Raw genomic sequence first — 19,711 nt, 5'->3', positions numbered from 1 at the left:
GGCAAGCCTTGGGCTTTCCTCATCACTCCTCCACACCTTCTCCACTTCTCCTCACTACCACCCCACCCCCACACCCCCACACCCCCACACCCCCACACCCCTGGGAATCATCACCAACACACAGAGCTTCAACACTCCCTTTGCCTCCTTGTCCCACGTTTCCCAACCCCCAGGATTCTGCCACATTCTGCCATAGACCCCTAACAGGCATGCCTGGTGGTGATAGCCTGGCCTAACTGGGAGAGTGTGTCGAAAGCTTACTCCCACTTGACGGCCACTTGTCCTCTTCATGCCTCAGCTTTCCAGTCTGTAAAAACGAGCGCAAATGCTGCCCCCTCCACAGTACTAAACCATTCTGTTCAGGATAAGCAACAACTGACATAGGCTATCTTCTGAGCAGGCCCAGAAGGGCCCAGAAAGAAGCACTGGCTGCTCTCCCAGAGGACCCAGGTTCGATTCCCAGCACCCACATGGCAGCTCACAACTGTCTGTAACTCCAGTTCCAGGGAACCTGACATCCATGGCAATGCACATAAAATAAAATTAAATAAATTTTAAAAAGAAGAAGATTGGAATGGACAAGGCCCACAACCTTATCAGGGCCTTAAGAGGTGTACCTAAGGCTGACACTAGGCCACACCAGGCATGGGCCAGGACCTTCCCTGTCACCCACCATCTACCCTAGTTAAGCCTGTCACCTCTACCAGATCCTAATCAAATCTTAACTCCAAAGAGTAGCCACCCAGGGGGTGGAGGGAAACGACAATTACTCAGAGACCCTGGAGGCAGATTCAGGTTCTCTGCTCACTGGTCTCCCCAAGTCCAAGTCCCCATGTTTCTTTTGTACACTCAAGGGTCTGCCAGAGACCAGCCACACCCATCACAGGCCCAGGAGGAATGCGAAGGCCACACCCAGGAAGGGTGGCACAGCAGTTCTGCCCACCCCCAACACACACACAGAACGGCACTCTTTCAAAGGCCTCTGAGAGGTGGGGACCACCATATGCAACTGCCCTGCTCTGCAGGAAGGCCGGGGGAGAACACCCGTGGCTGCTGGCAGTCTTTGCAGACTATTTCAACAAGTGGAGCGAAGTCCGCTCTGCTTCCAGTGTCTGCTCTGGCTGAGGTGACACTGTGCCTCCCCAGGGCCCTGGGTCCTGCTGATCGGAGCTTTGACTGGCAGCTGGGGATGACTTTGATCAATAAAAAATGGGAAAACGAATTAATGTCTTGCTTTATTTATGCGATGCTCATTCCAAAACCATTTAAAACAGCATCATTACTATTTAATAGGTCTAGTTTGCTGGAATGGATCGGATGTGGGGCTCTTGGAGTAGATAAACAGGTAATCCTGGGTGACAAGCTGGCCAGACGGTCCCCAGGGCACATACTGAGGCCACTTGCTCCCTCTAGGGCCCAAATACCCTGGATAATGGCCAGCACATTGCAGGGGCTCAGGAGCTGTAAACAAATGGATGGATGTCCACAAAGCACCTATCAATGTTTTCCAGCTGCAGGCACAACAGCCTTGCCTCTTCCCAGCAGAGGGAACTCTAGCTACCCTAGTATCAGAGGTACACACACACACACACACACACACACACACACACACACACACATAAACACACACACACATACACACACACACATAAACAAACACACACACACACACACACACACACACACACACACACACAAATCAACCTCTGCACTGGCTGGCTGACCTCAGAAGAGAAACTGAGGCACACAGGCTGGGACTGGCTGCAACAAGACTGTCCAACACCACCCTACAGTCACCCACAGGACCTTGAGACTTCCCAGGCTGTCCCCAAGACCACTGTGACCCCAGAAGGCCCTGGTGGTGAGACAGCTGAGATGGTGTGATGCCAGGCTCCCGGAGAAGAGTTCCAGCCAGCCCCTCCACTGCTCCTGTTAGGGAACAGACTGCAGAGAAGACGGGTAGGAGCTGATCTGAGGAGCACAGGGATTTGATTATGTCTGAGTGGTTTAACATGAATACTTCCTGTATGCTTCCTCGGCTGCACACACATCATCCAGATGAGGTGCCAACAGCGCAGATGAGCCCAATGTCTCCAGGCAGGGCCCGGCCAAGTTTCTCCTATACAGGGCTGCAAGGCTGAGTGGCCAGTCCAGTAAGAACTGGGGAGGTGATATTTTCTTTGTACCCCAGGTCTGCCAGGGATAGGCCTTGCCCCCTACCAACCCTTATTAGGGTTTGCATGCCCTCCATGGAGGGAATCCATCTGCCAGGAGCAAGCAGCACACCTAGATGGCTGGGCTTCTCCAACAGGGCAGGAGAACGGGCCAGGGTACCATGTGCCTCCTTTACCATTCCCCAAGGTCCCCACACTGCAGTGTCATTCACAATCAGTACTTAAATGCCAGGTGGCATTTTTACCTTCTCCAACAACAAACAGCACCAGATGATCACCAGGCTGGTCCAGGCACTGTGCCAAGTCCATCATGTCACTGTTAAGTTCCTTCCTCCTAATGTGTCCTTGACCTGATGATGTAAAGATGACTCAGGGATCAACTCTCTTACCCAGGGTGGGGGATGGGCCAAGCCAGGGTGTGCTCTACCGCCAGAAAAGCACCAGCTGCCACTGGCTACACGATGGGGTGAAGACTCCTGTGTCTCACGGGAGGACAGTGCGCCCCACAGAGGCTGAGCCTGCAGGGCCTCTCTCACACCTCAGAAGTAATAATCCAGATGACCCAGAAAACAAACCAAAACAGGGTTCAAAACAAGGGAGCCCTTCATGTTAAACCTGTGCAACAAGTGCTTCCAGACCCAAGTCAAGACACTGTTCTCCTTCCCCAAAGTACCTGGGCCCTGACCACCCTCCTGAGGCCTCCTTAGGGGCTTCCCATCCCCTTACCCTCTCCCCTTTGAGTCAGATTAGGCCTCACTAGAGGCCTCGGATGTTGCAGGCAGTGACATCCTCTGGAACTCATATCATGCCCTCTGTCCCCACCTTCCTTTGGAAACCAGGCCCTCTCTCCTCCAGCCCTCCAGCTTCCAGGTAGGTAGGTGTGGGTACATGGGGCTGCTTGCTCAGCACGCTCCACAGGGTGCTTTGAAACAGGAAGAGCCTTGCCAAGGACAGAGATGGGGGCTCAGTAGACTGCGGGGGTATGGGAGCCTTATTGGAACTTGCCTGGATTCAGAAGTACCCAGCAGAGTTTCAAGGCACACTTCTGGGCTTGTCTGGAAGGTGCATCCAGAGAGGACTGAGGGAGAAGACCTCCCCCCCAAATGTGGTGAGCACTATCCCATAGGCTGCGGTTCCGACGGAACTAGAGTCAAGGAGGAAGCCGGTGGCACGGGCATTCATTCTCCACTTCTCTCCCCTCTCCTTCTCCCTCCTGCTGGCCATGAGGTACACCAAACTGCTCTTCTTGCCATCATGGACTAAAACCTTGAGAGCAAATGAATCCTTCTCCCGTGAATTGTGTCTGGTATTGCATCCCAGTGAGCAGAAAGCTAGCTAAACCTGGGATCATGAATTTGACAAGTCTGCGATCCACACCAAGACCCCAAACTCTAACCAGCCCTCCATCCCAGCTGCCACCGTCCCCCCATCACAGGCACCGGCATCCCACTGACAAAGGTTCCCCTCTGGATTCCCTGAGCTGAGCACTGCTGGAGCCCCCAAGGTGCCAGCAGGGATGAAACCCAAGGAGCCAGAGTCTGTCTGTCATGGTGATGTCGGTCCAGCTGCGTCCAGAGCCCAGGCCGTGGGGAGCAGTTTCCAGAGGCTGCTGGATGGAGCTCTCTGCAGAAGAGACTCCCACTCACCCAGGGAAGGGGGAAGCTGAGAGAGAGACTAAGCTTGGCTCAGCCTTCAAAGTACTTTGTCATCCACACCTGGGAACAGAGCCGCTCAGGAAAGCACTCAGCTAGAAGTAGAGAGGAACAGGTGGGCGGGCAGGCAGGAGACCCTGTACTCAGCTCTGAGACCCTATCAACCCACTTAACTGGCAGCCACTGCAACCTAAGCTCAGAAGATGTAGCCTGATCCCAGCAGAGGGGGCTGCAAGAGAATAATCAGCTCTCTGCCCACTCACCCTCCCACCCTCTATGTGGCTAATGACCTGTTTGAGCCTCAGGGATAAGAGTGGCCCACAGGATCAAGACTTCAAGGTCAGGGTTTTCAAAGCAAAGGTTTTCTATAAAGCTAGCAGGAAATTGCTTTTCTAGTATCTCGTTGTATAACCATCTTCCTTAAGCCTGCTCAGAATGCCGCCCGAGGGTTCAAATCCCACTCTCTGCTGCCCAGCTCTCCTAGGCAGGCAAGGCTCTGAGAGATTAGGCCAGATGCTGCCTCACCATGCCCTCACTAACTCTCCCACCCCCTCCACCCCCTCCACCCCCTCCTCTGCTGCAATCCAGCAGCCAGACCATTAATGTGAGCCCACAAGCCGCCCGTGAAATTGCCCAGTGTCCGCCTCTTCATCTTCTCCATCTCTTCTCCCCTCTGGAAAGTGGCCTCCAAGGTCACTCTGGGAGAACAACTCTCTCCTCCAAGCACCCCTTCTCCTGTGCAATTTGGACAATCCAATTCCAGACAGACCCAGGCAGAACACTCTCCGCCGTTCTTTCCCCGTTGCTCGCCGACATCAAAGCCAAATGCATCCCTTAATGGTTGGCACACATCGGATTATCACTCTCCCATCTGCACAAACGAATCTTGCCATTACCCGTCCTGCTGAGCTGAAAATGTGGTAGGAAAATCCTAACAGTAGCGTCGGGGAGCCCCCAAGTAGGAGAACAAAATCAAACATTCTTATGTGATTCGGAGCCAAGAGCTAACAGCCCTTAGCTACGAGGTGGTAGGAAGGGAACCGGCCCCACTGCAAAAGGCTCAGGCCAGCCGTGCATGCGGCAAAGTGTCAAAATTCTTGGATAAACTGTTAAGTAGACAATCTCTGGGGCTGAGGGGCAACGGCTGACCTTTGAGAATACTGGGGACAGGCTTTGAGTGACTTCACTTACAGCACCCTGGAAACTCTGTCTTCAGTCCCCCCATGGATACCTCCAAAGTTTCAGTCACTGGGAAACCACCCCAGAGGGGATCCCCTTAGGGCCCAGAGATAATGAAGCAGCCTTACCTGCTCTACAAGCCCACCACCAGGATCTGGAACAGTTAGACTGGACGCTTTGTGCAGCCTAAACACAGACCCGAGACCTGTCACATCACTGCTCAGCACCTGCCTCCTCACCTGGCCAATGGGACTGACAGTAGCACACGGAGGCCGTTACCAGTCCAACGGGTGGGAGGGGGGGGTCACTTCCTGTGGAAGTGACTTTACAGTCTGGATTTAGAGGGTTGCCCAAAGGCCCATGTGTCAAGTCTGGCCACTCCTGCCTGATGCTATTGGGAGGTGTTAGAACCTTTACGAGGTGAGGCCCAGGGCTGGAGAGACGGCTCAGTGGTTAAGAGCACTCACTGCTCTTGCTGAGGACCACATTCTATTCCCAGCACCCACATGGTGGCTCATAAGCAACTGTAACTCCAGCTCCAGGGGATCCAACACCCTTTATTGGCCTCCATGGGTACCAAGCATGCATATGTACACAAACATGCATGCAGACAAAAGACTCATACGTCATTTTTTTTAATCTCTTAAAGAAGTAGGGCCTAGTAGGAAGCCTACTCATGGTGTATGAGTACTGGGCTTGTGAGGTCACCCCTCTAAACGCCTTGCACCCTGGTCTTGAGCAGCTGGCTCTAGCATGCATGTGGCATACCCAGCCACAATGTGCTGCCTCACCACACCAGGAAAGGACCAACTACCCATGGACTGAACCCTCCACGATAGAAGACAAACCTTTCTTTTTAGATTGACATCTCAAGTATTTATCACAGTGGCAGAAAGACACACTCAGTCACACTAGGGCTTGGAAGACATCAGGCAAGACCCCAGACCCAGAGACTTCACCACCTTCCGCAGGTACAAGGAGTGCTGTGGCTTCAGGAAACCAGGAGCCTGAGTCAAGCAGCCTCGACAAGCCCCCCTAAACTAGGGGACATGGAGGTACAAACTACAGGGAGCCACACAGGCCTGAGAACATGCAGAGGCCTGTGTGCTGCCGGGTTCTGGCAGGAGTTTCCAAACCGGCCTGCTCCCTCCTCTCTGGACCCCACATAGCAGACCTGGAGAGGTATGATGGAGACCCTTACGAGGGCACAGGCCCATTATGAAAGCTCTGTCCAAAGCCATTGCCTAAATGCAATCAGCTCCCAAGGCCACTTCCTGATACCACCCCACTGGGGGCAAGGCTGCAATCCATGAGTAGGGAGATGCAAGCATTCAGTCAATGACGTCACACGCACACTCTGAATAGAGCCCCTCACAGAGACGGCTCTGACAACCCCACAAACTTTACTGCGGGGTTACTGTGCAAACGGGGTCTGCACAGACATAACTTCTCAAGACCAGGACCCTAGCTCTCTAGTGAGCCAGGCAGTCCTACAAAGAGTGAGAGAAGGTTTTAGAGACTATCATGACAGCCCAGAAGCCACAGGACACCCAAAGCCACAGAAGAGGAGGAGCCAGGCAGAGCCTCCTCAGAGCCCCCATGGGGAGTATGGCTCATACCTTGGTCTAAGAGTCAGATTCCAGCACAGAGATAGCGTCGGTGGGCACACTCCAGGGAGAGTTGGGCCAAAGCAGCCCTAGAGGCCTGAACCTCGCGCTCCAAAGGCTCAACACAGCAGGTGAGAGCAAGCATCACAGAGTGATGAATGCAGGAGCACGCTGACAGCTGGGCTTCTATAGCTGTGACAAATATCTAAGCAAATCAACTTAAAAGAGGGAAGATCTGTGTTGGCTCATGGTTTCCGAAGCTGGCCATTACTTTGGGACTGACTTACGTCCAGGTACCACGGCTAGAGTGTGGCAGGGGAGGCTGCTACAACAAGGCAGCCGGGCACTGGAAGAAAAGGCTTCCCCACCGCTCCACCTCCCAGGAAAGCCTCCCAATCCACCCCAGGATTATCTCCTCTGATGTTGGAGTCTTCAGAGTCCCTTCATGTCCCCAAAGCCCAGCAGGGGCCACCAAGCCTTTCACGGGGCATTCAGAGGACATTTCGGATCTAAACAATAACAAAAGGACTGACGTGCATGGGAGAAACTAGTTTCTGCAACAACTCTCCTTCTCTACCAGTCACACTGCTCACAGGTTCCCACCAGACTGCCCAGGCTGAGGCCCCAGACCCTGGGCCAGCCATGTGAGGGGCCAAGATAGGATCCATCTGGGACACTTTAAGTAACAAGGTCCACAAGGGACGCCTGCCTGGCTCCAGTCTCCCACTTCCCCTACCAGACACCATGATACCTCACTTCTGCGACGGATACCCCTGGTGCCGTGTGTCACTCAAGAAAGGGCAGAACAAGACTAACTAGCTTCCAGGCAGACGTCTTGGTTTAAATCTTCTCCACCACCCATTCTCAAGAACCCCTGCCCTCAGGGGCCATGACTCCAGGCTGCACACAGATCCCCCTATCCAGCGTCTGCCTCCGTGCACTGGTCAGTTTCTGGTCAGCTTGACATAGACTAAGGCCATCTAGGAACAGGGAACCTGGATAGAGAAAATGCCTCCATCAGATGGCCTGTGAACAAGCCGGGGAGGCGTTTTCTTGATTAATGATTGATGTGGGACGGTGGAGCACCTGGAGGCAGCTGCAACAAGCAGGTGACACCTCCCACACGTGACAACTCAATGCATTACTGCAGATATCACACCCCTCAGTTCATGGGAAAACAGCTCCGTGGCTGGCACAGCTTGGTGAGCACACCTGGAATGCTGGTGTGTGGAGCTTGTGCACTGTGTGTGTGGCACGTGTCTGTGGGCGGGGCAAGTGGGTACCTGGGCACACGTGGAAGAGTGCAGTAGGTGTGCCTGTGCACATACATAGATAGGTGTGCATGTGTCTCTGTTGTGACTAATGAAAGTGTCCAGTAAGAACACTTTAGAAGAACCCAGGGAAATCGTTTTGGACTACACAGAGGTGGACGGTAAGCATGTTTTTCCTGTTTCGTAAATGCAATTCCTTTTCAGTTTACTCTCTATGTACAGTAAACACAAGCTTAGCGGGGCAAAGGAAAGGAAGGCAAATGCCCTTCCCTTCTGCTGCCCCAACAGATGGCCACCCTGAGAACCTGGGCAGAGAGGAGGTCCCTCTGAGGCCCACTCTACAGGGGCGATGCCAGCTACAGACATCCTAGCAGCTTTCTGGGCCGATTCCTCAGGCTTCTAGTCTTCCATCCGTCTCTTACTGAGGCTCCGTCCGGGCGTCACTATCAACTTTGCCAGCTTACAGGGTCCACCAAAGACTTGGCTTCTGAAGTCTCCTGGCCTCTGTTACATGAGGAAAACTTGTGATTCCCAGGTCGATTCCATTCCCACACAATCAGGGGCTCAGAGAGTTCAGCCATCAGTGGCAACCACTGCTCCAGACCTCTGCACCCCATCTTGGTGAAATGCACCCTGGGAACTCTCAGGTGGAAGGTGCGTTACCCTCATCTCCTGCCTGGTTTCACTCTCAAGATTAGGACCAGAAGCCACTGAGGCAGAGAGCAGAGGGCACAGGACAGAACTCTGCTGAATACGGCTTCCCAGATGGCCCTGGGCAAGACCTTAGTTACCCCAACCGAGTAGCTCTGTAGTTCCGAGTTGGAGAGGGCTGGGACTGAAGCTTGAGGGGGTCAGAAAGACTTCCTCAGAATTTAAAGGGAGTCTTTCCCCAACTCTCTAGAGCAGGCCCTCAGGGGCCTTCCAGGTACCCTCCCACCACCCGCCCTTCCACAGGGCCCTGCTCTGCCCTCGGCCCTCAATTCTCCGGATCCCTGATTCTCTCAGGTCAATGGGCAGACTCTACACTTTTCTGCCTGCAGCGAGGGGACAAGGACACAGCGCCACACTGCCACCCCCACCAGCCTGAGGAATTCCCCTAATCTTTCAGGAACTTAGACTCAGGCCAAAGTGAGTTCGTGGCTTCTTCTTTTGTTTCTGGTTCTCAGCTCTTAGACTATAAAGCTCTTCTCGGGGCTGTGCGGGGGGGAGGGGGGGGGGCGGGGGGGGGGGATCCCTGGAGCAAGGCCAGTTTCTCAGAGGGCCATGAAACTCTGAGAGTCATTGAAAAGCTGAACTTTCTAGAAATTCCAGTCCCACTAGCTCCAGGCCCCTCAGAGGCCCACACCCAAGCAAGGGAGAGGGGAAGGGGCTCCACTGGTGCCAGGGGAGCAGGTGGGCCAAGGTCAGGAATGTTCACAGCTGCAGGTTTACCCTCAGGCCCCAGACCCAAGGAGGCCAGCATGTGAGAGACTACCCAGGGATGACTACCCAGGGACAGAGGGCAGGGTAAGAAAGCTGGGCCAGAGCTGTTAATTCAGTCCTGACCCCATCTGCTCCAGGTCATGAAAAGGGCAGGAAGTACTAATGGTAGCCTCCCACCTGCCCTTGGCACCCTGGGTCCCACACCAACCCAAGGCGTCCAGGAATTCTGGTTTCTCATCCTCTTGTACTGGCTAGCATGTTCTGGGCTAGGAGAGCCACTGCCATCTTGGTAAAGCAGGGGCACAGTGGCCCGGGCTTGCACTCTAGGGTGTTGCCTATGCTGAGGAAGGGTCCCAGGTCCTGTCGCCTGTGAACAGGGAAGGAAGGAGCCTGGGGTAAGATGGGTTTTTTATTTTTCTCCCAATATAGAAAAAAACGTCTCCCAGACAAGGAGAAGGAAGGGGTTCTACGGAACCTGGCACCCTTGCCCTGCAATGCCAGGAACCACAGAGGTGTTCCACCCAACTGCTGCAGCGATTGGTCCAACCTGGTGCTGGGAGTGACACAGGGGTGACCAGATGTCGGGTCCAGTACCTCCTCCCTGGCACCTGAATGCCTCTAGCTCACCATGGAGGAGGGTATAGTTGCCCTGGCCTGGGCCCAACATTTCTCCTCCAGTCTCCCTACATGGAGACACCCAGATTGTTTCCACAGCTTCATCTCTAGTCAGGCGCATGATGGTAACAGCTGGGCTTATTAAAGGTGTGCATCACACTGGGAGAGGAGGTTCCAGCCACCGAAGGGATTTCCATGTCTGGACCAAAAATCCCAAATTCCAGGTCCCTAGCAAACTCACCTTGTAGGCTGAGCAAGAAACAGAGGCAGCCAAGTCGCCTCCCCCTCTTGCCCTCAAACACCAGGTATAGCTCTGAGGACCCTGTACTAAGGCCCTCATCAAGGATGCCCTTCCCTGGCCACATTCCGTGACCACCATTATCCAACGGCCTCTGTCTGAGCCCACAGGACACCAGGGCCCAGGTCCTCACCACTTTCCCTAGTCCGCTCAATCTTCATTCACTCGGCTATGAGATGTGCATCTTGTCCCACTTTGTGGCATGTGACCTGCCTTCAGAGAGAATGGCAACCCCACCCCGCCCCGCCCCATCCCAGGTGTTATTTTAGGGGCAGGGGGCGGGGCAACCAAGGGAAGTGAGAGGGCAGCAGAGCAGCTCAGAGGCGCTGCGGAATGGAGCATGCGCACAGCCCCCCCCCCCCCCCCCCCGCCTCCCCCGGGCAACCAGGGTAGCCAGAGAACGGAAACCCAGCAGCCGCAGATCATTCCCTGAGAGGACAGAGGTCATAACCAAGAGCACCAGGGTGGCCTGCCACTACTGCCATTCGGAAGGGACACTCAGACTCCTGCCATACCAGGCAGCAGCTTTGGGGGCATGGATCCAGACCCAGCACCCCAGCAAGCCCACCCAGGCTCTACCCACATTCCGGTTCCACTTCCGCTTCTGCCCAGATCCTGCCCCCTACCCCGCAACCCCCCTCCCCCAAGGAATCCCAAGCTGTTCCTCTCTCACAGCCCCTTGCTACCCCGTGTTCTTGAGCAGCTCTGACAAGACTTCACATCCAGACAAAAGAAAGGGCACACTGTGTCAGGTAGACAAGACAGACTAGAAAAAAAATAAACATTCACATCTTAAATCCTGAACTTCAAAGGTACCCTTAAACCAGGAACGGTCTTTGCAGATGCACTAGACACTACCCAGGTGTGGACCAGTGTGAGCGGTCCTCACTTCAGCTGTCCCCTGAGATGCTGCTGTCCTCTGAGGTGCCCAGGTATCTGCCCCTGTCCTAACTGTGAGCCCCACCTGCCCAGGGAATACCCTGATACCCCCTCCCCGCCCCTGTGAGGATCCACACCAAAATCATCATCGTCTCTCCCAACTCAGCTCCGGGGACATCCTCTCCTAAACGGGCATCAGTTGGTCAGTACCCCTCAGTCATCACCGGCCCCACGGGATGAACTCTCAGAAGTCACATCTCAAGGTTAAGGGCATGGGCCAACAGCTCACCATAGCCACCACCACCCCCTCAACCCTCATAGACACCCAGCAAAGGCCTCAGGGCCCTGCAAGGGCAGACAGAGCTTGAGGAAGCAGACTGGGAGCTCCACATTGCCCTGGGGCTCTATACTGGCTCTCCCCCTCCACACTGCAGCAAGTGGCTGAACAGCTGAAGCACTAAAGGCTTTGAGCTCCGAATGCCAGCTCTATGCTCCTTAGATCAGCAACTGAGACCAAAACCCATCACCATCCATCCGCTCAACCCATTCTACTCATTCCTTGAATGGCTTTCAAGAGATCCCAGTTGAGTGTTTTGTTTGTTTCAACTTTCCTTTTCATTTTACTCAATGTTACTAAATGTAACCCTTCTGCTTTCCACGGCACCTCCCTGGCTTCCCTCTTCGCTCCCTCATTTAAGTCTCTTACTGTCCTTTCCTGGCTGGTATTTGTATGAAGCCTTCTTTTCCCTACAACCTTGTCCAGAGATCTGGGGTTCGCTTCATCCACTTTGGTCCAAAACAAATGCTATCATGCATGGCTTTACTGGTCACTCATATTTGGCTCTGATTACCTCTAGGAATAGGGATGATATGGGACTAACAAGCAGATAGCCGCTGTCATGGAGCCAAGACATTTCACACAGTACAAAGAAGGTGGCCAAGTGAGAGGCAAGGCCTGGGGTCATAAGTGACATTATTATAGCCTACATGTCCAGGGACTCCATTCAGACCTGGGAGAACTCAAAGGATGGAGGGCGTCTGGGTGGGGTGACTCCTCTCTGAGACCCAGCAGCAAGAGGCTCTACAAAAAAGAAGAGAGTTGTGGCGGTGGCGCTCCCCTTTAATCCCAGCACTCGGGCGGCCGAGGCAGGCGGATCTCAGTGAGTTCAAGGCCAGCCTGGTCTATGGAGCTAGTTCCAAGACAGCTAGGGCTACATAAAAGAAACCCTGTCTCCAAAAACCAAAAGAAGAAAATAATAATAATAATAATAATAATAGGAAGAGGAGGAGAGAAAATCACTGATGTTCACCAGGGAGCCTGAATCTGAATCTCAGCAGTCAGCAGCCTAGGTGACTCAAGCTACAAGCAGCAGGGGTAGAGGGAGAAACAATGAGCAGGAGAGCAAGGGAATCTCAGGAGAGAACACAGCCATTGCGGCCCTGTTCCGAGCTCAGGCTCACTAAGGGCATGTAGCAGACACCCATGGCGTCGGATAACAACACTTATGCTGTCCTTCAGTCCAGGCTGGATCCAGGTCCACCAAAGCAGGGCAGGGGCCCAGGCTCAGCCCATGTGGCCAGCCCCTGGGCTCATGACCAGGTATGGTCACCCAAGTCTTAGCAAATGCTTCTCCGTGCAACATCAATGAGGCTATCAAGTGAGTCTCAGCAGAGCCCCTGTGAGCTTGTTTCCTGACTGAGGCTTTGCTGGATCAATAGCAATAAAGGAGGCCCCAAAAATCAATGCAAGACAATGTCCTTTTTAAGAAAAAAACCACTCCGTTCATAATCAACACTCACTTTAAAAACAACAGATAAGCTCTTCTGGGTTTCCAGTCTGCTCGGCTGGGTTCTGCAAAGACCACCTTGTCACCCTCGATGAACCAACATGCTGGGGACTACCCCTTCCCCAGGGAGCTGGGGCCTAAGGCCCAGTTTACATCTACAGGAAGCAGCAGTTCACACCTGCTGTGATCTGAATGAACTGCAACCTGAATGCAAAGCTGTTAGTTCAAACCGACAGGAGACTCTAGGGCTGAGTCCCACCACTCAAAGCCAGCTCCTTGGCTCTGCAAGTGGCTACTGAGCATGAGTGTGTGCACACACACACACACACACACACACACACACACACACACACACACACGATCAATAAAGAAGCTGGGGAGACGGCTCAGTCACTGAAATTCTTGCTGTGGAAGCATGAGGAACTGAGTTTGATCCCAACACCAACATTAAAAAGTGTAGACGGTGCTTGCTGCACAAGCCTAAGGATCTGAGTTCAATCTCCACCATCCATTAAAGCTAGAGGTGGTCGTGAAACCCCAGCATGGGAGGGAATGGAAGCAGGAGGGTTGACAGGACTTGCTGGCTGCCAGCCTAGCTCCTGTCTCAAAGGAACAGGCAGAGAGTGATGTCCTTCACAAGCACATCCAGCACACGCATGCACACATCAAAGTAATTTTAATTGCCCGGTGGAGTGGCTCACTACTTGAATCCCAGCACTGAAGAGGCAGAGGCAGGCACATCTCTGTAAATTCAAAGCTATTCTTGTTTACATAACAAGTTCCAAGCCAGCCAGGGTTACATGGTAAGACCCTGTCTCAAAAAAAAAAAAATTAAGATAGATTATACCCACTGCCCACCCATCACAGACCCAGAGCTGTCTCGTACGTACCTCACGGCCAGCCTTCAGCAGAATATTCTAGAACCAAATCTGAACACACTCTTACCATCTCTTCTAATGACCCTCCCAAAGATGAAGGCATCCACATGACCAGATACTCATTGCCACGAATCCTTGAAGGCAGTAGCTTGGAGTCCCTGTCCTCTCCCCTAAATACAGGGTGCTCTGCACCCCTGGCCTCAGCAAACACAGCCTCCTGCCCACTATCCACTTGAGAGATCATGCCTGTGTCCCCTCACTCTGACCCCAGAACCTACAGAACCCTCAAAGGGATGATGAGCTCTCACCCACCTCAAATGGGCACCAAGGGTCCACCTGTGCCCAACAGAGATGGGGGGGCACCATCCCCCATTACACCACACAGCAAGGCACTCATGAAAACCACTGCCTGTCAAGCCCTCTCCTGGAAAACCCATTACATAATGAGGGAGTTTCCAAAGCTAGAGATGGGAAACAACCAATCAGAGTGCTTACTGGAAGCCAGAGAGAGACTGTGATCTATCTACACAGGGTCTGAGACTGGGGAGGGAGTCTTCCTGGTCCCTCCCACAGCAGCCCCTCTTCTTTAAACATACCAGCTAAGACTTGGGGTAGGTAGGAACCTTGTCCACAAGCACACAGTTCTAGGTCCACAGTGGGCCCAAGTCTGAGCTCAGGGTCCTCAAGAGGAAACTCTGCCCGAGCGCAAGGGTCCCTGAGACTCACAGAAGCTGCAGGGGCAGGGGCAGCTTCTTCCCAGGAGTCCCAGCCACAGCCCAACATAACTTCTGTCCCAGCCGCAGAACGGAAGTGGGCCCTTGTCCTCAGGGACCCAAGGGGCTGAGTGCAAACGCTCTAGCTCTCCCCAGCCCCACCCCTGCACCCTGGCCTCTGGGTGTGGGTCCCACCCCAAGCCCACTGCCTGCAAGCCACTCTCAATGAACAGTGCACACAAGGCTTGCCTGCTCCTCCTGCAATCTAGAGCCCTGCTCTCCCTGCGCCTTGCTGGCTAACAGATGTTTCATTTAAGCAGCTAAATTACCACAAAATACACCCAAGGAGATGACAGGCCAATTTCTCCCAAGGTTTATTTGCATGAAAAGGGAGGGAGTGGTGTGTAGACATTCTATCTTCCTTTTTTTGAGGGGAGAAAAGTTTTATTATACACATGAGTTTGGGGGGGGAGGGAGGGGGGGAGAGAGAGAGAGAGAGAGAGAGAGAGAGAGAGAGAGAGAGAGAGAGAGAGCGCTCCAACACATGAATTATGGATGGCAACAAAGGATACAAATCCCTCGTCTTGGGAAGTAGAGGAGCCTCCCTCCTAGAGCAGGCACTAAGCCTACAGGGCCTGTATGGAGCCAGTTCTCAGGCCCACATTCTGATGATGAACTCAGACTGGTTCTCGGGGCTCAGCCTCAGTTTCCAAAGCTTTTCAAACCGTACTCCAGGTAACATCCTTTGCTGTTGAGTCCACCTCAGGACCATCCTGTGACTAATTAGAACCATCTCGGAAATCCCAAGAACGGTCCTGGGCAGACAACATGGCAGGCGTCTCCCTGGGCCCAAGGGCTCCACAGAGGAAAGTACCTGGGCTGTGTCCTCCATCATGAGGCACTATCCTGGCTGGACAGTCGACCCAGCTGCCCACCCATGAGGAAGAAGCCCAGTCTACATGCCAAGAACCAGAAGACAAAGCTGGAGGAAGACTGAGGGCCAGAGCCTCTCTGCCAGGGACAGCAGGCTGTGGCTGTGACAGCTGGCCTCCTGCCTAGGATGACCATTTTTCATGCTACCTGGGATCATCACAGTTCATTCATGGGGACCAGGTACCATGTAGGGCCAAGTACCAGGTGGGAGAGCACAGGAAAAGACAAACCATTCAGCTGGACGAAGACCTGGGCTGAGCCATGGTCCCCAGCTAGTCTCAGAACCCCAACTGGGAGGCCTCCTCCACGGCTGTCTGTGCCACCTGGGCAACCTAACTTTCAACAGGGAAGCAGCCAGCACCCCCCAATAGAAAGGCCAACTCCTCATCCACTAGCATCAATAGGACAGACAGATCAGTGAGCAAAATGAGATTCACAGGGCCCTGAGCAGGCAGACACCCCAAAACAACCAGAGGCCATGAATTACACTTCCCAGCCTTAGGAGACACAGACAGGCACTGACTGGGCCTGGGAGCAGATCACACTGACCTCCAGAACCCAGAGTCCTCCATGACTCAGACCCACCCACTGGCATCCCAGGAACCTCGCTCCTGGGAAGCTCACTGCACCAAGCAGCCAAGCCTTAGTGTACATACATGGAGCATGTGTGTGTGTGTGTGTGTGTGTGTGTGTGTGTGTGTGTGTGTGTGTACAAAGGTGAGGAGCTCGCTCCCCACTCTCTCCTTACAATGCATTCTTAGCACCTGCTAAACAGTCCAGAAGCACACCCACCCCACCATCCAAATCTGCACCGTAAGTCTCAAATGTTCACATTCCCAAAAATGCCAGGGCAGGTCTGGGCTCCAGGGTGGGGCACCAAAGCATTACGTCATCAACTAATCTGGGAAAAACCGAGATTCACCCAAAGAGCCACGTCACTATTAAAAGCAGCCACTGCCAGAGCTTGCCTGGGGGGCCCCAGACGGCTGCAGCTGGAGAGGCGGCTGCCTCACTCCCACAGGAACGTGCCCCACCTCTAGGAGCAGCTGAAGAGGGGACTTGTCAACCAGAGCACGGAGCACAGCGCTGAAGAGTCATTGGCAGGGCAGGACGGCTCACCACAAGAGTAATTACACACACACCAGACAGCAGCTCTGGAGAAAGACAAGCAACTTCCCGCGCCATTCAAGCCTTCCTCTAGCCCCCTAGGAGGCGTGTGGGAGACAAGATGATCCCTTTTCACAGGCCTGAAGCACAGGGCCACAGAGCCGCACCCACTGGGATACCCTCCTTCATCGCGTATGCAGAGTCTGGCCCTGGCCCCTCAAAGCAGTTGCGAAGAAGGCTTCTCTCTCTTCCTGACAGCTGGGGGGAGGAGGGGAGGGACATGGAGCAGGTGCAAGCTGAGGATGGATGAAGGAGACCAGCACTGAGGGGAAGCTGTCTCTTGGCTTCTGGAGATTGAGAGGGGACTCTTAGGTAATCCCCAGACAGCTGCCCAGGGGCACCCACCCCACCTGCTCAGCAGGAGCGCAGACTCGGTGGGAGAAGGGGACCTCAAGGAAGGCTTGTGGAAGGCCCAAGAAAGGCAAGAAGAGCCAGACATTGTGGCACAGGCACGTAATGCCAGCACTTGGGAGGTAGAGGCAGAAGGATCAGGAGTTCAAGGTCATCCTCAGCCAGACAGCTACAGGAGACTGTCTCACATAAACAGATAAAGCAAAAGAGAAGGCAGGTGGAAAGGTGAGCACGCTGAGTAAACTGAGGCTTGGCGAAGCACAGCAACCTGCTAGTCTCCAGGGCTGCTCTGCCTCAGACAGGCTTCCTGCGAGCTCTGGGTGAAAACAAGCAAAGGGAAGAGACGTCTCAGGATGGAGACTGTGCCCTGGGACGGATGGAGACCCTACAGGTGCAAACAGCCCAGATCCAAAGAGGGGTGTTTTCTTTCACCAAAGCAGCTGTAGCCCCTCCTCTCCCAGCTGCCAAATGAATACACTAAGGATGGAGAGGGGCACAGATGGGGAGAAAGGAGCAGAGGGGAAGAGCAGGAGGGACCTGGGGAAAGACGGGAGGCGGGTCTCAGGACAGAGCTGAATGGGCATAAGGGACCAGAGCCTTCCACAACCCCCCGCCATGGGGGGCGGCGCATGTCATGTGGCTAGACTATACCTAACCAGCTGCCCTTTATACCAGGGGATAATGATCTAATAGTCTTGGGCTGATCACTCTCTTACACAGTTAAGAGATGGGGCGGGGGGGGGGGGGGGGGTTCCATGCTCTCATAGGACCACAAACCTCTGCATCTCACCGAGGGTAGAGAACAAGGCAAAAAATGGAGGAGGAGCAGGAGGAGGAGGAGGAGGAGGAGGAAGAGGAGAAACAGTGTGAGCCTCAGACCTCTGGGGTTCCACTGCCAGCAGGAATAAGGCTCTGGAATCAGGAGGGGACGCTTAACTGAAGCATCTCACAGCAGTGGGACCCAGGAGGAGGCTCAACACCATGCATCTCCGCTCCTTAGCCAACAAATGAAGTCCTATGTCACACTCCGCAGGCCACACCACCTGCGCCAGGCTTGCACTCCAGTAGAAGGTAACTGGTGATAATCAAAAGAACTTTGCTGCAAACGCAGTGTCAGAGACACTGTATTTAAATGGGAGACCCGTGGAGGGAGGGCTAGGGAGGCACAGGGAACAGAAAGACAACGTGGTACCTGAAGAGTACAGGATTCTGGTCCTGGGAGATCATCCCCAACTCCGACCTCAGAACCCTCCCAATGCAGCCACCAAGGGCTGATGCCCCCCACGGTGGCGACAGCAACATTTTGAAAGGCATCTAATGAGAGAAGATAGGCAGGCAACTCACCACACCCTGAGCAGATGGCAAAGGGGCGTGGGGGCTGGGGACCAGCTCCGTGGTCCTGGAAAAGCGAAGGCTTGGGAGCAAGTGGAGGGAAAGGGGACCACGTGACCGCACTAGCCCCCCACACACACACAACCAGGGGTGCAGAAAGGGAGCCAGGAGGGGTGTGAATGGCTTCAGGTTGGAGTTGGCTCCAGGGCAGGAGCAGCCCTATAAAAATTCTTTTAATCCTTACACAAACTCTATAAAGAGTGGCAAACACACACCACGGAACACTGTTTGTAGCTGAGTCTGTCCTTGTGAAAGTGCCGCTGGCAGGCTTCAGGAAATCTCAGTCTGGCCCCCTCCCCCTCCCCCCTCCCCCCCCCCCCCCCCCCCCCCCCCGCTCCAGCAAGCCTCCCGCGGACCTGTCACCTCCTCTCGCCACTGTGGAGTTTGCTATTCTTGTTTATCTTTTGGATCCAGAAGCCAAAGGCAGTGATAACTACAGGATACTATGCAGTCAGGGGGCCCCTGGGTGCCAGGGCGTGCAGGGGCGGGGGGGGGGGGGGGGGGGGGTGATCACAGGCTGAGTGTGGGCTCAGCCTTGCTGGGGGAGAGAAGGGAGGCAGGGAATGACTGGGGCCATGCAAGGGCCTACCTCAATCCCTCTGCTACCTTCAATCCGTCCTCAACCAAGCCCTATTCAGTTGCTCTTAAAAAAAAGCCCCTTCAGAGAATGAGAAAGCAAGGCCCCAAACCAACAGCCAAGAAGACATAGTATCTGCGAGAGGTGATATGGGCTAAGAGGGTCCAGGGCCCTGCTGGTATCCACCCAGAGACGTGTCTGCAACCACACCCTGCCCAAGTGCCTGAGGCCAGGACCAGGACGGAGCCAGTGGGTCCCCAGTGGTCTGCAGAAGGTCAGCTCTGTGTGAGTGGGTGGGGTCTAGGATCCCAGCCCGGGGGAAGGAGCGGATGTGGCATGGCCACACTCCACAGAGGATGTTGACAGGCCGGAGGAGTGCACAGGAGACTTCCGTGGGCAGAAACACAAAGGCGGGAGCCACGGCTACTCCTGACAGACAGGAGCTCAGTGGAGGCAGTGAGGATGCCTTGCCCCGGGCCACGCTTCCCTGCAGGCCCCAGCTGAACCTCCCTTAAGCTGCCTGTGTGCTGGTGTGGCTAAGATGAAACACCTGGGAACATGAACGTCCCAAGAAACACAAGGCGGCAAGGGGGCCACCGTCACCTGGCCAGGAAGCCAGCCTGAAGGTCCTATGGGTAGCAATGCCCAGCCCCAGTCTCCTTCCAGCTTGCTTCTCTATAGTCATCAGGTCAACACACAGAGCTATCTCTGTGGCCCAATGGCCAATGGCAGATGCTTTGCAAATGGGTTGAGGAAGTGACCAGGTGAGTGAATCCCTGGAAACAGGTCAAGGAGAGGCCAGGAAGCCAAGTGGCC

At 54.3% G+C, this 19,711-nt stretch overlaps 1 protein-coding gene across 3 annotated transcripts in view; it reads right to left on the bottom strand.

Moving 5' to 3' along the window:
• The window catches only part of Vav2 (vav guanine nucleotide exchange factor 2), a 168,792-nt gene that overhangs the window by 137,355 nt on the left and 11,726 nt on the right, over window positions 1–19,711 (bottom strand). Inside the window, exon 1 of one of the 3 annotated variants that reach the window (XM_076569150.1) lies at window positions 14,075–14,148. The exons of the other annotated variants lie outside the window; for them this stretch is intronic. Coding sequence (XP_076425265.1) covers window positions 14,075–14,128 — 54 coding nt within the window. The 5' untranslated portion in view covers window positions 14,129–14,148. Of the gene's footprint in view, window positions 1–14,074; window positions 14,149–19,711 lie in introns of those variants that run through there. 3 annotated transcript variants of the gene reach the window in all.

This window comes from Peromyscus maniculatus, chromosome 4 (assembly GCF_049852395.1).
Source record: "Peromyscus maniculatus bairdii isolate BWxNUB_F1_BW_parent chromosome 4, HU_Pman_BW_mat_3.1, whole genome shotgun sequence".
Lineage (NCBI taxonomy): Eukaryota > Metazoa > Chordata > Mammalia > Rodentia > Cricetidae > Peromyscus > Peromyscus maniculatus.
Note: the sequence above shows the minus strand (reverse complement) of the source record. Positions and strands in the feature narration are given on the sequence as shown.